The sequence below is a fragment of the Clytia hemisphaerica genome, unplaced genomic scaffold (assembly GCF_902728285.1).
Source record: "Clytia hemisphaerica strain Z4C2 unplaced genomic scaffold, Clytia hemisphaerica genome assembly, whole genome shotgun sequence".
NCBI classification, from domain to species: Eukaryota; Metazoa; Cnidaria; class Hydrozoa; order Leptothecata; family Clytiidae; genus Clytia; species Clytia hemisphaerica.
In genome coordinates this window covers 1,787,288-1,804,380 of record NW_027104114.1, presented here as the reverse complement: position 1 = coordinate 1,804,380, position 17,093 = coordinate 1,787,288, and the positions used below count along the sequence as shown (strand labels likewise).

Here is a 17,093-nt window from a genome sequence, read left to right as displayed (position 1 = left end):
GTTCGAGTTAAAGAGACACTGCTTTAAAAATAACTAAAAAATTAAAAATTAACAACTGAAAAGTTTGAAAGAAGAAACATTAAGAAAGTAGTCACAAAAACAGAATGGAAATGAAAATATACAAGACGAAAATTCAAAACGTTGATAAATGAAAAGATATGAATTTCTTTTGCGAAACTGCAAGTAAGGTTCTTAGAAAAAATCTTACTCTTTGTCTCAAAATAGACCTTTTCATAAATTAGGTTAATTTTTAAAAGTGAAGTATCTATATTCATGATATGCACCATTGCAATGTCTTCTGACATTACATCATGGGCCCAATAGCTGACTGGTTGTAAGTGACGTAAAATCAGTCAATACCTCACATTCAACCAATATTGGTATCTGATATATCAGCTAATAATGATATCAGCAGTTTAGTCCGTGGAAGAAATTGCAATGGTGCATATCATGAATACATTAGACAGACTTTAGGACTAGTTTAAAGAACTGGCGAGTTTTTCGATTGTACAAAACTATGGAAAATACTCGAAAAAAACCTCTACGCTACCTCACCAAGTAGTTTTATCAATAGCTAATGAAGTGTAACAAATATTAATAAGGTTGAGGGCTTTTCACCATAAATAAAATTAGTGAAATTATTGCAAACAAAATGCAAGTGAACGTCGAATTGTAAACTGTTAACGAAACCCCTATTTTCTGCACGTCGTTTTTAGGGTTACCATAATCCGTATAAAAAAACAAAGTCTTTATGCCTTTTCAATCTTTCCGTTGTTTCTAACTTGGACCTGCGTTGAGAAATTTGTTTGTTTTGCTCCACTTTTTGATCATGTGATTAAATTTTGAACAAATCTCAAGAGAAGATTTCGGTAACGTGCTAAAAACTAATTTCGTGAATCTTTTGTGATAGATCTTATCGGAGTTTTTGATTTTTCTAAAAAAGCGATGCATTGTGGGATTGTTTCGGGGGTATTATAATAGAAATCTCTTAGGAATTCCTCAAGGAAATTCTATTGTAATATCCCCTGAAACGATCCCACAATGCATCGCTATTTTAGAAAAATCAAAACTCCGATAAGATCTATTGACAAAGAGTAGAGCTAACAAAAGGTTGCAATAATAGGCTTCCAGACCGGATTTCATTATGCGGACTATGATAGAACGGGTTATACCGTAATAACGTAGATCAAAATAATCTAATTCTATAATAATCTTGAAAAAAAAAAAAGATTTCACGTTTACTTTGTAAACACTAACAAAAATTAACTACTCCTTAAACGTTTTTAATGAAAAACAAATCTTTAAAGAGTTAAAACACCCTTGTATCACAGTCCCACTGCCATTCCTATATACCCTTGGAAAATCACCACAACTTTACCCCCGGACAGCAACTGTAACCCCCCGAACGCACTTGCTATTGTTTGACAATAAAAGAGCTATTGTTTCACAATAAAAGATGATCAGTGTTTTTAATCTTCCAAAGCTTACAACCCAATGAACACAAACGTCTTTTGGACGTCTAATGTACGTTTCTAGGATGCTCAAAGGTCTTAAAGCCGTCCATTGAATGTCCATAAGATGTTTCGTGTACATAGATAGTTACGATGGAAAATTTAAGTGAAATAGGTCATTTTGACGGATTCCGTCTACAGATGGAAAAAAGGACAGTTCTGTGACACGAAGGTGTTGTGAAAATAATTTTACCCAGCAGCATGAACAAAAAAAGACCAGCCTTTCAAATTTTCCCTTGTTCACTATTTGATTGGCCAATTCAGTTGTTTTTATGGGGGAGAATTGATTTTAATCATCTTTTTCTCAGGTAACGAAAGCTAAGAACTCTTGTTTGAAGTTGACTGGGTAAAATTAAAATTATGTTGTTTAAAAAAAAATATGTGAAAGCCTCTTCGAAAACGTTGCAAAAAGTTTGTAAAAAACAATAAGTTATTATTATGTGACGAAAAAAGTCATAAATGAAATAAATTAATTTCTAAATTATAACTATACGTTTTTTTAAACTGAAAACATAATATATCCTTTCATTAAAACACGGAGAACAAATCCACGAATTTTGAACAACATAACTATGAAATCTGTTAAAAACTTCTTAAGTTTAACCCTTTAACTAATCAACCAATAATGAGGGGTAGCCATGACAATACCTACTTGTCAATAAAGGTCATTGCCAGAATGAACAACCATAGGAATAGCTCACAGACTTATAAAACCCGAAGGGCTAAATGTCGTGCTATAAACCATCGCAGGTAACAAAAGTGAATGTCGCAAGAAATATAGTTTCTAGTGTTTTCGAAAATCCGCGACGCTTCTGATTGATCAAGCGCTGAAATTTTATTGTATTGTCACGTGACCTAGGTAGAATTTTCTACCGAATCAAGACACACTTTTCAGCCAAAGCACGACATCTAGCCCTTCGGGCTTTATAAATCTATGGAGTAGCTCAACAAAGTCTTCTGTCAGGCGGTTTATTATTGATTTTTTCAACCTGAGTATAGCAACAATAGAAACTATTTACTATCCATATTACTTTGCCATCATGTATGATTTGATTATGTCACATAGTAAAAACTTATAGTAAACACGTGCACAAGAACAAAAGAAACAAACACGTTACCAACAATTTGATTGGTGGGTGTTGGTCACGTGATGCTCTAGACGCAATCTGATTGGATGATCCTTGATTTTGTCTGTTTAGTGTGACAGCAAAAGTGTCAATTTGATGAAACTGAGCTTTTCTTTTGACTGGAAATAAAAAGATTAAAAGATATTCTTTGTATGCGTAATCAAGATGAAGGCATTGTTTCTTTTTAGTAACAGACAGGGGTCGAATCCCGTTTTTTCCGGGTGTTTCCGTTAGAAAAAATGGCTCACGTATATCAAGCATTTAATCAAAGAGCCTTTAGTGGACGGCATCATCCCTGTATCACAGATGCGGTGGTATCCCCCCCTAACGATATTTATCAGCCGTTTGTAAAAATGCAGTGATATTACCCATTACAGATATTTTATCGGACATTCTTGATATTCGGATGTGTTTAAGAAAGATCTGTTATCTGCCACTAATTTTAGATTTTCAACCAATCGAACTAGTGACAAACACATCACGGGCCATTTTAGTTGTTTCCATATAAAAGATTACGTCACGAATATCATAAATTCTAATACCCGCTAAAAAGATACCGACTAGTTACATAAAATGAATACTTAGTGCCTGTAGTGAAAAGTCGTAATCTCTCGTTGCCTCGTTTTCTAGCCGAAAAATTCATATAACGAACGGAAGTAGAGTTTTTAAGAGGAAATTATAAAACAACTCACTGGTATTCACGTCAAACAAAATTGCTCCTGCGGCGTTGCCATAGTGATAGTGAGGCTCCAACTGGAATGAATTGTTATATAGATTTTAAATTTGGTGGCTCTTGCATTGAACCTTTAATTTACACCCATAGTAAATATCACCAATAAGGCACTAGGTATCTAAAAAGCTAGATGTTGTGTAAAAGACAGTGGGAGTAAAATTGGAAAAGAGGCTTTTGACAACTTCAAAAAATATTCTAAAAACATTTTGAAATACACCTTTTTTTGAAAGAACATGTGTTCTTAACTTTTTGAGTTTTAAGCTCAAAAATGTTCTTAAAATGTTCTTATTTTCACAATTTAAGTATTTTAGGTTTAACTTTCTTAGCTTGTTCTTTCAATACTTTAGCAATCGAAACCTTATTCTTATATAGTTTTTTTTTTACTTATAATAAAATGTGTTACAATGAAGTGAATACAGTCGCTCTCATGTTGTCTTCTGCCCGCGAATGGCATGGTTGTGAGTTCGAGTCTCGCCGGATGCGTTGGCAGTCTGTGCCACTAACTCGATCGGAAAGATTCTTCCAAAATTGGAAGATTCTTCCGAAATGGGAAGAATACTCCCGAACGGGAAATTAACTTAACACCCAAACAGGTTAACGGACTTCCAAATCAGGAAGAAGCGAGAAACTAGCGAAAACTCGATCGGGTTGGAACTTCCCGTTTTGGAAGTTTACGCAGTTTTTTCACAATTTAACAAGATTTCTACGGTAAAGTCTATTTTTCTTTCGGTGAAAAACCTTAAAATTTGATGCTTCTTCACCTCCAAAAAGTTTCAACTTTCGCTGGTCATCGTACAGCTTCGCCGAGATTCAGTCAATTTTCAACTTCCCAAAGAGGAAGAATCTTCCAAAACGGGCAGAAAAAAATGGAGTAAGTTCTTCCCGTTCGGGAAGGTTCTTCCCATTTCGGAAGAATCTTCCCGATCGAGTTAGTGGCACAGACTGGTTGGTTTTCCAACGGTTCTGGTGGCTGGTTAGAAGACGACACGAGAGCGACTGTATTCACTTCATTGTAATACATAAGGGCAATATTCATGAAAAAAAATGTGTATACTAAGAACGCGCTTACCTGAAGTCGATACCTGCAGAATCTGTCGAGACCAGACACAGTGTAATTTCTCAACGAAGACCTGACAAAAACGTAATTGACTCTTGCTTGTTGGTCACCTTTCGGTAATTGGCAATCTTCACCTCTCCAGCTGACCTTCACAGCGTTGATATCTGGATCTATTGATGATAAGAGAATAGGTACAAAACCGGCCATAATATTTGATAAAAAGGGAAATTCCCACGAAATCTTACAGCCACAAACGATTTGGAAGCGTTCTAAGTTAGGTTGGAAGGGGGTAGAAATTTTTTAAAAACTTAGGAGCTTAGGATCTGAGGATCCAAAAGTTGAAAATGGTCACTGCATTGATGTCTTGATCTATTGGTGATAACAGAATAGATTGCTTAAAGGTTTTGTTTTTTTAAATAAGAGTGATAACGTTTGCTTACTCATCAATTTAAATTCACAAGCTTTTTGATATTGAATTGACACGAATGTGAAGCAAGATTGGTCGAACGAGAAAAAGAAAAACATTTTTTGCTTATATAACCATATAATAGGTAGACACTGTCCTGATATGAAATATGTGTCTGATACAAAACGGGAACACTTAAGTAAAAATAAAACCTTTAAATGGGGATGATAAGAACATCCGAAGGCTTCAAAAATTTTGGAAGTTCTCAAATTTTCGCGTGGACAAAATTACGAAGAATAAAAACATACTGGTTTAAAATATTTCGCTCTCTCTTAGAGCATCTTCAGTTTTTTTGAATAACAAAGACGTTTAACAATTATATTTAACGACGCTAGAACGGCATTACAATGACTTCTTCAGTTTTTGACGTCACGGAAAATCTGGTACACTTCTTTCGCGTATCCGTGGCAGTCTTTGTTGAGACCTGATGGAGCCAGAGTTTGGAGTCTGCACATCCATTTATCTTCGGCTCGTTCTCTTTCTGCGGAGGATGCACAGATGCACACTTATACCTCAATGCCAAATCTTGTCATCCAAACCATGTCATCAGAAACATCCCGAAGGGACAATTCACCAGAATCCGTCGAATTTGTACGAACGTAGCTGACTACATCAACCATGGCAAACAACTCCTTCAGTACTTTCTGAAGAGAGGGTACAGACACGATGTTGTTGAAAACGCGTACAAAGACGTCCTGAAGGGCAGCCGGGAATCTCTCTTTCGTTCAAAAGAAAAAGATAAACAAGATCAACAATCCATCTTCGTCTGCACATGGCATCCGCTCAGAACCTATCATCACTCTCGTAAAACTTCACACGTCAAAAACGACATCACCTTATCCACCGTCTTCCCTTCAACTCCAACAGTCGCCTTCCGCCGCCGAAAAACAATCGCCAACAAAATCGTGCGAAATGATATCTTGGAAAGACCACCACTCAAAACACCACAACCGTGTGTAATGCAAGCGATGCCCAACATTGCACCCAGAAGAAATCACTCACAATTATACTACGTGTAACCAATGGTGGTAGCTGCAAAACGAAGACGTTGTGTATGCTGCCAGTGAAGATCCATGACAAGTTGACGTTGTCACCAGGAGAGCATTGTCAACGCGTTTTTCAAAGCACCGCTACGACATTGGAAAGAGACCGAAAAATTCAGAGTTGGCAGAACATTTCCATCGCGACCACTCCTTTGCTGACCTTGAGGTGATGATCCTAGAAAGTGACTTTTCATCCTCCGCAGAAAGAGAACGAGCCGAAGATAAATGGATGTGCAGACTCCAAACTCTGGCTCCATCAGGTCTCAACAAAGACTGCCACGGATACGCGAAAGAAGTGTACCAGATGTTCCGTGACGTCAAAAACTGAAGAAGTCATTGAACATGGTCAAAAATATCCCCTGTTTTTGTGACATTTTGTATATGATATCTTTAACCAAAGGTTTTTAGGTGATATAATGTGGCTGACACTAAGTTTGTATATTCCTCAAAAGGGGAAAAGATCGAATTTCAAAGTGCAGAAAAAACGATTACAATATCTCTTCTAGATATCCCTAAATTTCACTCTAAATCAGGTGATTTTTTGTGGCTTACATTGTCATGTGGCTTACGAGTCAACTTTTTGGAGAACAATTGTTGGCTTACCAGGTATGTGTAAAAAGACGAAAAATTCAAGGAACGATAGAGAATTAAAATTTTATTAATGGGTGATGGATCGTGGTTAAAACGCGCCGTGAAAACATGGGTGACATTTCCAAGTAGTCACTTAAATGGTTAACCACAAACCATCACCTAACAGACTTTTCAACGAATACAAGCCTAGGTAAGCTTTGAACTTGAAGTGTTAATGTTTCACGTCAAACAAATGTCACCACATTATCACCTGAAGTTAAAAAATTGAAAAATGTCAATTTTCAAATGTCACACTATTTTTGACCATGATCCATTGTAATGTCGTTCTAGCGTCGTTAAATATAATTGTTAAACGTCTTTGTTATTCAAAAAAACTGAAGATGCTCTAAGAGAGAACGAAATATTTTAAACCAGTATGTTTTTATTCTGAGTGGACAAAATTACGCGAATCAGCCTCTTTTTTTCGCCCGATTTCTTTCATTTTCCTAGAGTTTTGGCTAATTTTAGGATTTTTAAAATATTTCACGAGGACTAATTTTCGCGAAAACGGCCAAAATTCGCGAAAATTTATTACATGCGAAATTTAATGATCCACTAAAGGTACACACAGTTTGAAATATTTGAGATGGAGAAAGGAATTCATCCCTGTTTATGCTACCTAGAGACCAATAGTTCAAGAGGGACCAAGAGTTTTGATCGAGATAGATAAAGATTTTACTGTAAAAGAGACGATATTATACGTAGATTACCTAGTGAAAGATTGTTCCCCAAACCCATCCACACCTAGTATGTTTCGCTCGCTACCGCAGGTGGAGGAAAGCGATAGTTTTTTTTTGGTTAGGGGACATAGTATTTGTTTCTTATTTCATTTGCTATGGCAGAAGCGTCAAATTTGACTCCTGAGGTTCTGTTAAAAAGAACTTTTGTATGAAAGCAACTAAAAATTGAAAGTCAAGAATGCATGGAGAACTCACTGGAGAAAGGAGACCACATGATATGAATGGAGACATATTTCCCTTGGTTGACCACACGATCGATGTAAGCTTTCATGTCCACAACCGTCATCTCTGATGATTGTGGTGGTTCCTCCTCAGTCTCCTGTACAGTGATGCTTGGTGGTGCTCGATCTGAAATTAAAAAATACACAAAAAATTGATTTTAAGCTAGGTTTTTCCAGGAAAAGCATCTTTTGACGTACTTTGAATTAATCCGGCTTAGAAGGAGCTTGTTTCTTTATTGTATTCTTTAAAAGGGATTCGTTCTTTGATTACGCGTTTTTTTATAAGGAACCTTAACTTGGCTTCGAGCCTGGAGTTCATTATTTTTCCAATGAAATTCAAATTATTCCGAAATAAAGAAATACACATTTTTATTATAAGCTTTTGATTTTAAGCTAGGTTTTAAGGCCTCGAATTAGCTGATCATTTAACCATGGACTCAATAGACATATGGTTTAAATATCAGTGGTAGTCAAATCAAAAAAAAAAACATGATCTACTTTTGATGGGATAAATTTTCGCGAATTTCCCGGATTTTGGGACAAGCTGGAGTTTTTACAAGCTCTTATTTGATTTGGTTGGTCGTTAACCAGTAATAAAACTATTTTGTTACTTTTTCTAAAGAACGCGTCATCTCGTCATCTCGTCATCTTCAAATGACCAATTAGTGAGGTATCTTGTAAAAACTCCAGCTCATCCCCGGATTTTGGTGTAATCCGCGAAATTAAGTCCCAATGGAAATTTGGAAAGGACTTATTCGCGAAATATCTTGTAAAATAACTACTTTTATAATGTTTTAGTGGCACCAAAGAATAATGCGTATTCGACAACCAAAATGCATAGCTTGGGACTTGGAGCTTTGGATGAGCTCAACCGCAAAATTTAATCCCCGCGAAAATTTAGCAACCAACAACTTAGCTAAGCAGCCCCAAGCTTGACCTGCGAATTAGAGTTGCTTATAAAAGAAAACATGCAAATCATAATGCTAAGGTCAACAAAGTTAAGCCCCTGCAAAATATTGTGCAATTTTCCATCACCGCTGAATTTTCTGACTCGAAAACTATAGGATTCAAATCCAAACCATAAAACATGGGAACATCAATCCCAATCGAGTTTCATCCATTATTTTAACTCCTAACCAGTTAGAAAAATCCTACCGGGTCTTGTAGCAGGGGTGAGGGAAGATTTGCTTTGGAGAGCAGATTTTAACGACACAGTAATTATGTTTTTATACCATGAATAGGTAAGTAAGTGCTTTATCTCAAAAATCTGCTCTCCTATGTAGATCTTTCTTCACACCTGTCTAGGCTACTGGGGTCTGTGAGAAGGAGGTGTTACCTTTAACTTGGCGTGTATCGAAGTGTAATTTCGCTTTCTCCCCACGAAACACTTTCCCACCGATCGTTAACAGCGCGAAAATCTGTGCATGATATATCTGGTTGATTTCCAAGAGAACAAGTCGCGTTAAGAATCTGTCTTTAGGGATATCCACTTTCTGGCTCATACTGTACTTGGACCTGCCTTGTTGACGAGTTTTTGAGAAGCGAAGACGATAACGCACTTTGGTTCCTGTCACGAAAAAATAGAAAGAAGTTCAGATGTGTCATTCAGAACAATGCACATTGTGTTTAAAGCAATGAAGTGTAAGCCCGAAAGGGCTAGAAGCGAATCTTTAACCTTTCTCAGGCAAGAAAAAGTGAGGACTTTCAAATGTGCACCGTATTTTTTATGACAGATTGAATCTAGCAATTTCTTTGTTTTCGAGTGGTATATTTTTGAAAATCTAGCTGTAAATTTTACTTTCAATCCGGTATTTGTGTGAAATCAGCGCGGACCACGCTTGGTCGCGCAGCTTTTTGGTATTTTTTTGAAATTCGTTGCTGTGACTTCAGGCAAGATCCTAGAAATCGAATTGGCGATGCAATAGCTTCTTTGTCTAGGTAAACAAACCCAAACCATTTACAGTTTAGTGAAACAGTTTCAGTTTTGAACATTAAAAGGTATGCAACCATTATGTCTTAAATACACCTTTTCGACCGTAGTCGCGTGGGCATTGTTTTTGTCTGCTTTATCCCACTAAAACCGTCCCAATCCTTTTTTGACGCATTTTTCTATGTCTATTTGTGTGAAAAAAGGACTGGGACAGTTTTAGTAGGATATAAAGCAGACCAAAAAATGCCCGCACGACTACGGTGGAAAAGGTGTATACCGTGAATATCTTTACGATCAGAGTATTAAACATTACCGATAAGTTCAGCGGGTGGACTCCATGACAAAACAACTTCAGCCGTTTTCTCGTCATTCTTTAAAATTGTTTCCACCACTTGAAAATTACGTGGGGCGGAGGGCGGTTTTAAGTTCAATTCCGGTAACGTGATTGGTGTTGTCAAGGTGTAACCATGGTGACCGTCCATAGTAACGGCAGCGACGCGGAATTGATAGATGCCATTTAGTTTCAACCCTTTAGCGTGGTGACGAAGTTTTGATGTCTTAAAATGAACAGTTTGTGGCACGTAAAGAATCAAAACGAAGCAGTCTGTACAGATATTGCCTAAGACAACATCATATTTTTTTCCTTGACAAACATCCGATTAAAAACTTTCCCATTACCGTGAGTATCACAATTTCACTTTCTCTGAAATTAAAGCTCCGAGAACCTGTTAGTTTGAATTTGATTGGTTCGGCCTTCATCAAAGACTTAATTGCTATGGTTACTTTTACTTTTGTTTGTTCTACTGTTTGCACGATCTGTCGCCACAGTGTATACTCACAGAATGTGATGCTCAAGGTACAGAAAGGTTCGGCTACAATGGAAGAACAACCTACTTGTAATATTATACTTCTTTCCATACAATACGATAATCAAAGTCATGATTATTTAAGACGCCCCCCCTCGGATTTAAACTCTAACACGAGACTTTAGAAGATACCTTACAATATTGGCCATAATATTTGAGAAAAAAGGGAAATTCCCACGAAATCTTATAGCCACAAACGATTTGGAAGCGCTCTAACTTAGGTTGGAAGGGTAGAGAGTTTTAACGCTGAGTTTTAACATTATGACATGAGACTTAAGACCTTAGGATCTGAGGATCCAAAAGTTCAAGAACGGTCGAATAGGGCTCAGAATATGGCCTGGAAGTCTATAAACCCCACCCAAATTGAAATATTCGATTAAATCTAACAAAAAGCCCAAAAGCCACTTTCTCGCCCGAACTTTAAACGAGAAATTAATCAAAATTCTCGATATATTTTGACCGATATTGTAGGATTTCGGGATCCAAAAGCTCAAAAAAGATTTCGATGAGGCTGAGAATAACATTCAAATATCAGCCATCAAACTCCTCCAAAATAGAAATGTTCTATGAAATAAAAAGGAAGTACTGATATTTCAATTCTCACACCCGAAATTCTGAAAAACATTAAGATACCCAAAATTTACAATATACTTTGAAATTGATACCTTATCGGCCAAAACTTAGTCGGCCTTAATTTTAATCAGCCTTAATTATTAGTCGGCCCTAATTTTAGTCACCTCGTCAAAATTTAGTCACTAAGGGCCGACTAAAAATTTGGGCCATTTCTAAATTGACAAGCAGATGGAAAATAGGAGAAAGCTTAAAATACTGGAAAATAAGGAAAGCTTAATTACAAACTTTTAAGTTGGCCCAAATTTTTAGTCGGCCTTAATTTTAGTCACCAAGCCAAAATTTAGTCACTTAGGGCCGACTAAGTTTTGGCCGATAAGGTAATAGAAATGAAACTTTAAAACCCATACCTGATGTGCGTAATGCCAAAATCCAGTGTTTTCTTTATCATCTTTGATCAGTCGTTTCTCGATGACGAATTGATAACCGCGCGAATAGTCTTCTTTGCGCAACTCCCATGATAAATGGACAGATGTCGGTTTGATGTCTCCGATTCTAATCTTCAATTCGTCTAAACCAAATAATGAAGTAAGTAAAGGCTTTGGAACACAAGAAGTGGAGAAGTGTTTTCGCGTTGGTACAATGCAACATGCTCCATCCCACCAACACAAGAAAGTGAGGAAAATACACAAAAGACACGCTGATTTTGCCCCTGGGATAAAAGTGAGAGAAGCACAAATGTTATTAAATGAAAAATGGGGTCGAGACATGAGAAAGCGTTTCAGGTTGGTGGGATGGAGCATGTTGCATTGCACCAACGTGAAAAAATCTTCTCGTGTCCCCAAGAATTAAGTCTGCTACCGCAATCGGTGGCGACTCGAAGGCTCATCTTTCGATAGCTATCTACTCCAAGGTATAGGAGGGCACCACTCTTTCTCCCTGGATTGCTTCACTAAATCTTCTCTTAATTGTTAAGCGTCAAGCAAAGATAATACTTAGTCTTGGTATGATCCGGCTGGGGGTTGTACCCAAGACCTTGAGCATCTACCTCGACTCTCAGCCTTCAACTCGTCTACTCTAATGATGACAACCCTTTAAAACGCCACAAAACTTTGAATTCAAATTTTTAAATATTGTTTTATTTCAAATTTACATACTCAACCAAGAAGAAACTTGTCACTTTTGAATATATATTCTGTAAAATTTATGTAGTTATGTAAACGTACCATTAGCTTGTTTGAAAAGGGCGGGTTCACACTGCATTTTATCTTTTTGATACGAACAACACTTGTTACCAGCTAAACACATCCAATCGCTATGGCATTGATGTCTGATGGTACTGAACGCTTGGATAAGGGACGGCTTCTCAGGACAAGTGCCAGATTTCTTGCCTTCAAAAAAAGAAAGAAATACGCATTTTCATAAATTATTGAGTGCAACGGCTGCCTCGTTTTAAGACCATTATTACCAAGGTGATTAAGTCCCTTGAATCATCAAGTGTTACTTTTATAAACAGAGAAAACTCAATACCAATCCCCATTAGCAATAGTTTGAAAACGAGAACTGAAAGATATAGCCAAAATTTCTTCCCCAAAGAGAAAAATACCTGCAAAAGATTGTAATACAAAATCATCTCACTAGATTCTTTAACCTTGGGCTGGGCACAATAAAATTCTACCCCCCCTCCTCCATTGAGATTTTGATAGTAGAGAAGGGTGTTCCAAGGCAAAACTTATCCTATATCCTATGACATGGATTTTTTTTAATGTAATCCATATCCTTACCATCTTTGATGACGTTGTAAAGAAAATGACACGATTTGATACAAATCCCTTGGTACTCATCTTCAGTCTGATCTCGCTGTAATTTAGAAAAATGAAAATTAAATATATAGTTCGTTAGTGTTCAATTCAGGAAAAAATAATATGATACTTGCAGTTTACTTTAATGCCACTTCTTGTGCGTAAAAACAGGAATTTTTCATAAACCATTTTAAGTGCAACAATGTCTCGTTTTGAAACCATTAACAAGGTGTAAACCCTAACTAACAAACTAAACGTTGCTTGTGCTGGCTTGTGTGCGTAATTTATGAAAAGGTGTACCCTTTGGTAGTAAAGAAAGTCTTGTTGTGATTCATGCAATCAATTTCCTGAGAGGGAGATAAATAAATAGGTCCAAAGTTCGACAATCTTTATTTTCATTTAAATTTCTTAGCTTGCGAAGTTTGTTCGTAATGAAAAGTCTGCAAACACAGGATATCAAATGTTTTCAGAAACATCAGAACAGTTTTCCATGGTGAAGAGTCTCTATCTTATCAAGGCCCAAAAATACTGGGAATCAGTTTCCCAAGAACTTCGACATCTCAATGACCTTAATGTAAAATACATGTACATTGATGATAGCGGCTTCATTTAAGAAATATTATAAGTTACAAGTAGGTTAACTTGACTTAGCCTAGTAGCTATTTCTTTTTACGATAAATCAACCATTCAGGCGAGACCAATTTAATTTGTTGTTTTACTGGCCAAGCTACCCAAAAAAGAGGGTCGGTCGGCGAAAAAATAAAAATAAAAGTAGAATTTCACATATAAAATCTCCTAAAAAGACGAAAAAAGGTCAAATTCAAGGATAAAATGAAAAATTCTCAAAAAGTTGGAAAAACTACCAAAATTTCAAAAATTTGGCAGTCTGTAAAAGCAACGAAAATTAAAATGTACTACCGAAATAAATTATATTTTTATTTCGATTTTTGGAATTTCAGGGTCGTTCGGGCCGTATGTGATATCGATAGAAATTTTCATCATTATCCCCACTGTGGAAAAAATCCACCGGGGCTGTATGATAGGAGTGTTTATAAATTTATAAACGTCTCTGACTTACGCATAGAGTGGAACAGTCGATTCGAATATCGTCAGCTATTTGCTCGTTGTAACATATCTTTTGACACTGAAGAAAGCGAAATGTAAATCATATAAAAGTAAGTCTGTGACCCCCGTCGGAGGTGACCCGATGGCTCCTCTTTCAATAGCTATCTACCCGAAGGTAGGGTATTGATCGGGATTCATCCAATGAGCTTGCGCACGTAGACGGATGCGTTACCTTTACACTACGGTTTACTTATAAATCATATACTCTCAGGTGCCTAATAAAAGAGGGGAACCTAATTGGAGATTATTTTTATTAATCATTTTTAATCACATGATCAAATGGTGAACAAAAACAAGCATTTTTTAATAGATGAAGGTGTCCAGACCAGGTTCTTTGTATGCTATGACTATGCTCTAACAGTTGTTTTGATTTTTTGGGATAAAATCAAGCTAACGACTTTACGTCTTTGTAACTATAACTCCCCTCCCTCATAGCCCAAACGATTTTAATTTTCCATACCTCTCGGCAATCATCGAATATTCCACATTTGATTGTCTTCTTTTGACGTATAGCATACTGGAAAAAAATAAAACAAATTGCAAAATAAGAGATCAGAATCGCAAAATGTCTAAATCATTCATTCAATATATACAGGGTGTCCGTAAAAAAGTATCGAGTCGTACCACTTCTATAGAAAGAAAGTTCTTGTGTGAGTTTCACCATAGAGGTATAAAGAAAAACAGGAGTTGAATATGTCGGTAATTGGTCGTTAAAGTCTTTTGATTTCTTTTATAAAATGTATCAAAAGGAATTCTAAGCTCGCCCGATGAAATAAGACTTTTTAGTAGAACTCAAGTTTGCTATGAACATTCTAATAATCAGTATTGAAGATTCTCGCCTTTTAATATACGAAAATTAGATAAAAATTCGTCCAGGAAGCAAGTTTATGTTCCATTTCGCTATCCGTTCAATTTTGTTTTGAAAAAATATTTTCTCAAGCCAGAAAATGAAAAGTTCTTTATAAGCACACACGATTTCAGACTCAATGTGTAGACATAAAGTCGCTGGAGAATTTTGGAGGAAAGTATCAAGCAATAGAGTTCACCTTAAGGAAAACATTGATCGAAAAATCTTATCATTTGATGAAGGATTGCCAAGTTTACAGGCCTTGTTTTAGTCCAAATATTTTCTTACACTGATGTCAGAAACAATGAATCTCGTCTCATCTAATTTGTAAAGCTTAAATGAGCCAATAGGATTTCACCTATGGATAAAAGAGCTCATTAAGAATGCACGATATATGAGATTATGAGCATGCATACATCGTAATTTTTTTAATCGTAGGGCGAGCTTGGTTACAATAGCATACTTCTCCTGTTTCTTTATACCTCCATGGTTTCACTAAATTGGCAATGTTTACCAAAGTTTCTCTCTATGTCATATTAATTGTCATGAGACATCTTTTATCAATAACTTTTACAAAAAACAATTCTCAATAACTTTAACGTCATGAAAATTGTAATAAAAAATTACTCGAAAAAAGTAACTCGACCTCAATTTCCGCGGACCGAATAACTTTTCCGACGGCCAATTTTCCGCGGGCCGGATGACTTTTTCGGCGGCCAGATAACTGTTCCAACGGCCGGACGACTATTCCGCCGACTGAGGAACTATTTCGACGGCCGAATTTCCGGCGAATTCTGACCCGGATCCCCCTGATACCTTTCAGTCCCTTTTTCGCACCCTCCAAAGTCTCTCAAAAAGCAATTTAGTCTCTGATAGGGTCAGGTTTGGAGTACGAGAGTCAAAATAGGGTTGGGAGTAGCATTGGTAGGTAAATATAACATATAAGCCTCTAGGCCATGGTAAGGATACCACTAGGGTTGGGGCTAACCCTGGTATGTCAATATATATAGGTCTATAAAGTACACACTATAAGTAGATTGTGAATTTGTGCCGTGAGGTACTTTTCATGTGGGGGTTCGAATCCCAGCAGAAACTCAACTTTGGCAAATTTCAAAATATTAAAGTTGAACTCTAGAATTGTCTAAACATCCTAGAGATTTAGAAACTCCAGAAAACTCCAGATCAAAGATAGAAAAATACAAGATCTTCTCTCACCCGAAGAAGCCACAACCCAGACATACCCATCACCTCGCAAACCTAGAACCCCCCCTGGACTGAAACAAATTGGACAAGGAGGAAAGCAAAACACTAAATTCAGCTCGAAGACAAATATTTTCTTACCAAGGAAAGACATCTTGCTTTGCAACGCGCTTGAGCGTAATCATAAGATACCACGATTGGAAAAGTCTCGTCCGATGATGAAATCAAAACAATTTGCTGCAGCAAAACCAAAATCATAAATATAAACATTTTTCGAGAAATTCCACAAGAATGTTCTTTGCCGCTTGGCTGAGGCTGACAGTAACAGTCATAAATCATTTTAAGGTATACAATATTTCTTTCAACAAAATCAATCCAATATCACAATATTAGGAACTTGATCAAAAATCCTTTCAGTGCAGTTTGTGTTGTGATTTGCTTCTCCCGAAAAACTGCCCACGAGCTTTTGTAAAAATTATAAACATTCGATTTTCTCAAAGTACATTGCAATGTCTTCTTTTCGAAATGAACACCGCCTATTTTATATTGCGTGACTTTGCTTTGGTCCTATAATAAACAATTAAAAACAAACAATAGAGCAATTCCCAATTCACAAAAAACGGTATTAAAAGAACGAAAATGATTAAAGACAAATCAAGTCTCTTGAGAGATCAAAAGGGGTCGCAAATACACGCGCTTGTTTTTTTATAAGAACCAGCAAATTTTAGCTGAGCCTAAGATTGATCTTTAACTAAATTTCTATTGTTCCAACCAATAGAGGGCCTTAATCTTGCCCGGGGGAGTACTAGGGTTGCGAGCTGAAGGGAGCAGGGGGGATGCCGCCCGACTTTCGACCCTTACACCGTGCGCGGGACTAAAAAGGAGAAAACAAAGGAAAATTTTACGACCCTTATTGGGACAAATTTAACCAATTTTCGATCTTTCCAGGGTAAAAAGTTGAAATTTTCCTATTATTCCGACCCTTAGTTGGACTGAAATTTGATTTTCTGATTTTCCGGCCCCTTAGCGGGACTTTGAATCCAAAAAAGGCACCCTTAAGGGATTAAGGGCGGCACATACCGTACTCTCCATTTGCCTGAGTAACCCCCCCCGGATTTAAGGGTGGTGTCTTTGTCTTCAAAATTGTTCTTGTAAATAAAAAATGTAAATTAATATGAACACAGTGAGTCAAACCACATTTACTTCGCTTTGAAAGATTTTCGAG

At 36.7% G+C, this 17,093-nt stretch overlaps 1 protein-coding gene across 1 annotated transcript; it reads right to left on the bottom strand.

Annotated features, from left to right (window-relative positions):
- Positions 1-1,841: 1,841 nt before the first annotated feature.
- On the bottom strand, positions 1,842-16,408 carry LOC136813445 (anosmin-1-like). The gene is made up of 12 exons (XM_067069966.1): positions 16,010-16,408; positions 14,282-14,338; positions 13,775-13,840; positions 12,679-12,754; positions 12,121-12,285; positions 11,305-11,465; positions 9,772-10,015; positions 8,865-9,095; positions 7,503-7,655; positions 4,441-4,598; positions 3,331-3,391; positions 1,842-2,757 (listed from the first exon to the last, which is right to left on the bottom strand). Exons 1-12 carry the CDS (start codon positions 16,205-16,207, stop codon positions 2,585-2,587), a joined length of 1,743 nt encoding a protein of 580 aa, XP_066926067.1. The 5' UTR covers positions 16,208-16,408; the 3' UTR covers positions 1,842-2,584.
- Positions 16,409-17,093: the final 685 nt, after the last annotated feature.

Coding starts and splice junctions, on each gene's coding strand:
- LOC136813445 (XM_067069966.1), bottom strand. CDS start 16,207: ATGATTTATGACTGTTACTGTCAGCCTCAGCCAAGCGGCAAAGAACAT. Junction 11,466..12,120: donor CCTTTTCAAACAAGCTAATG/GTACGTTTACAT, acceptor TATTTGGTTTAG/ACGAATTGAAGATTAGAATC. Junction 7,656..8,864: donor CGATACACGCCAAGTTAAAG/GTAACACCTCCT, acceptor TTTTAATTTCAG/ATCGAGCACCACCAAGCATC.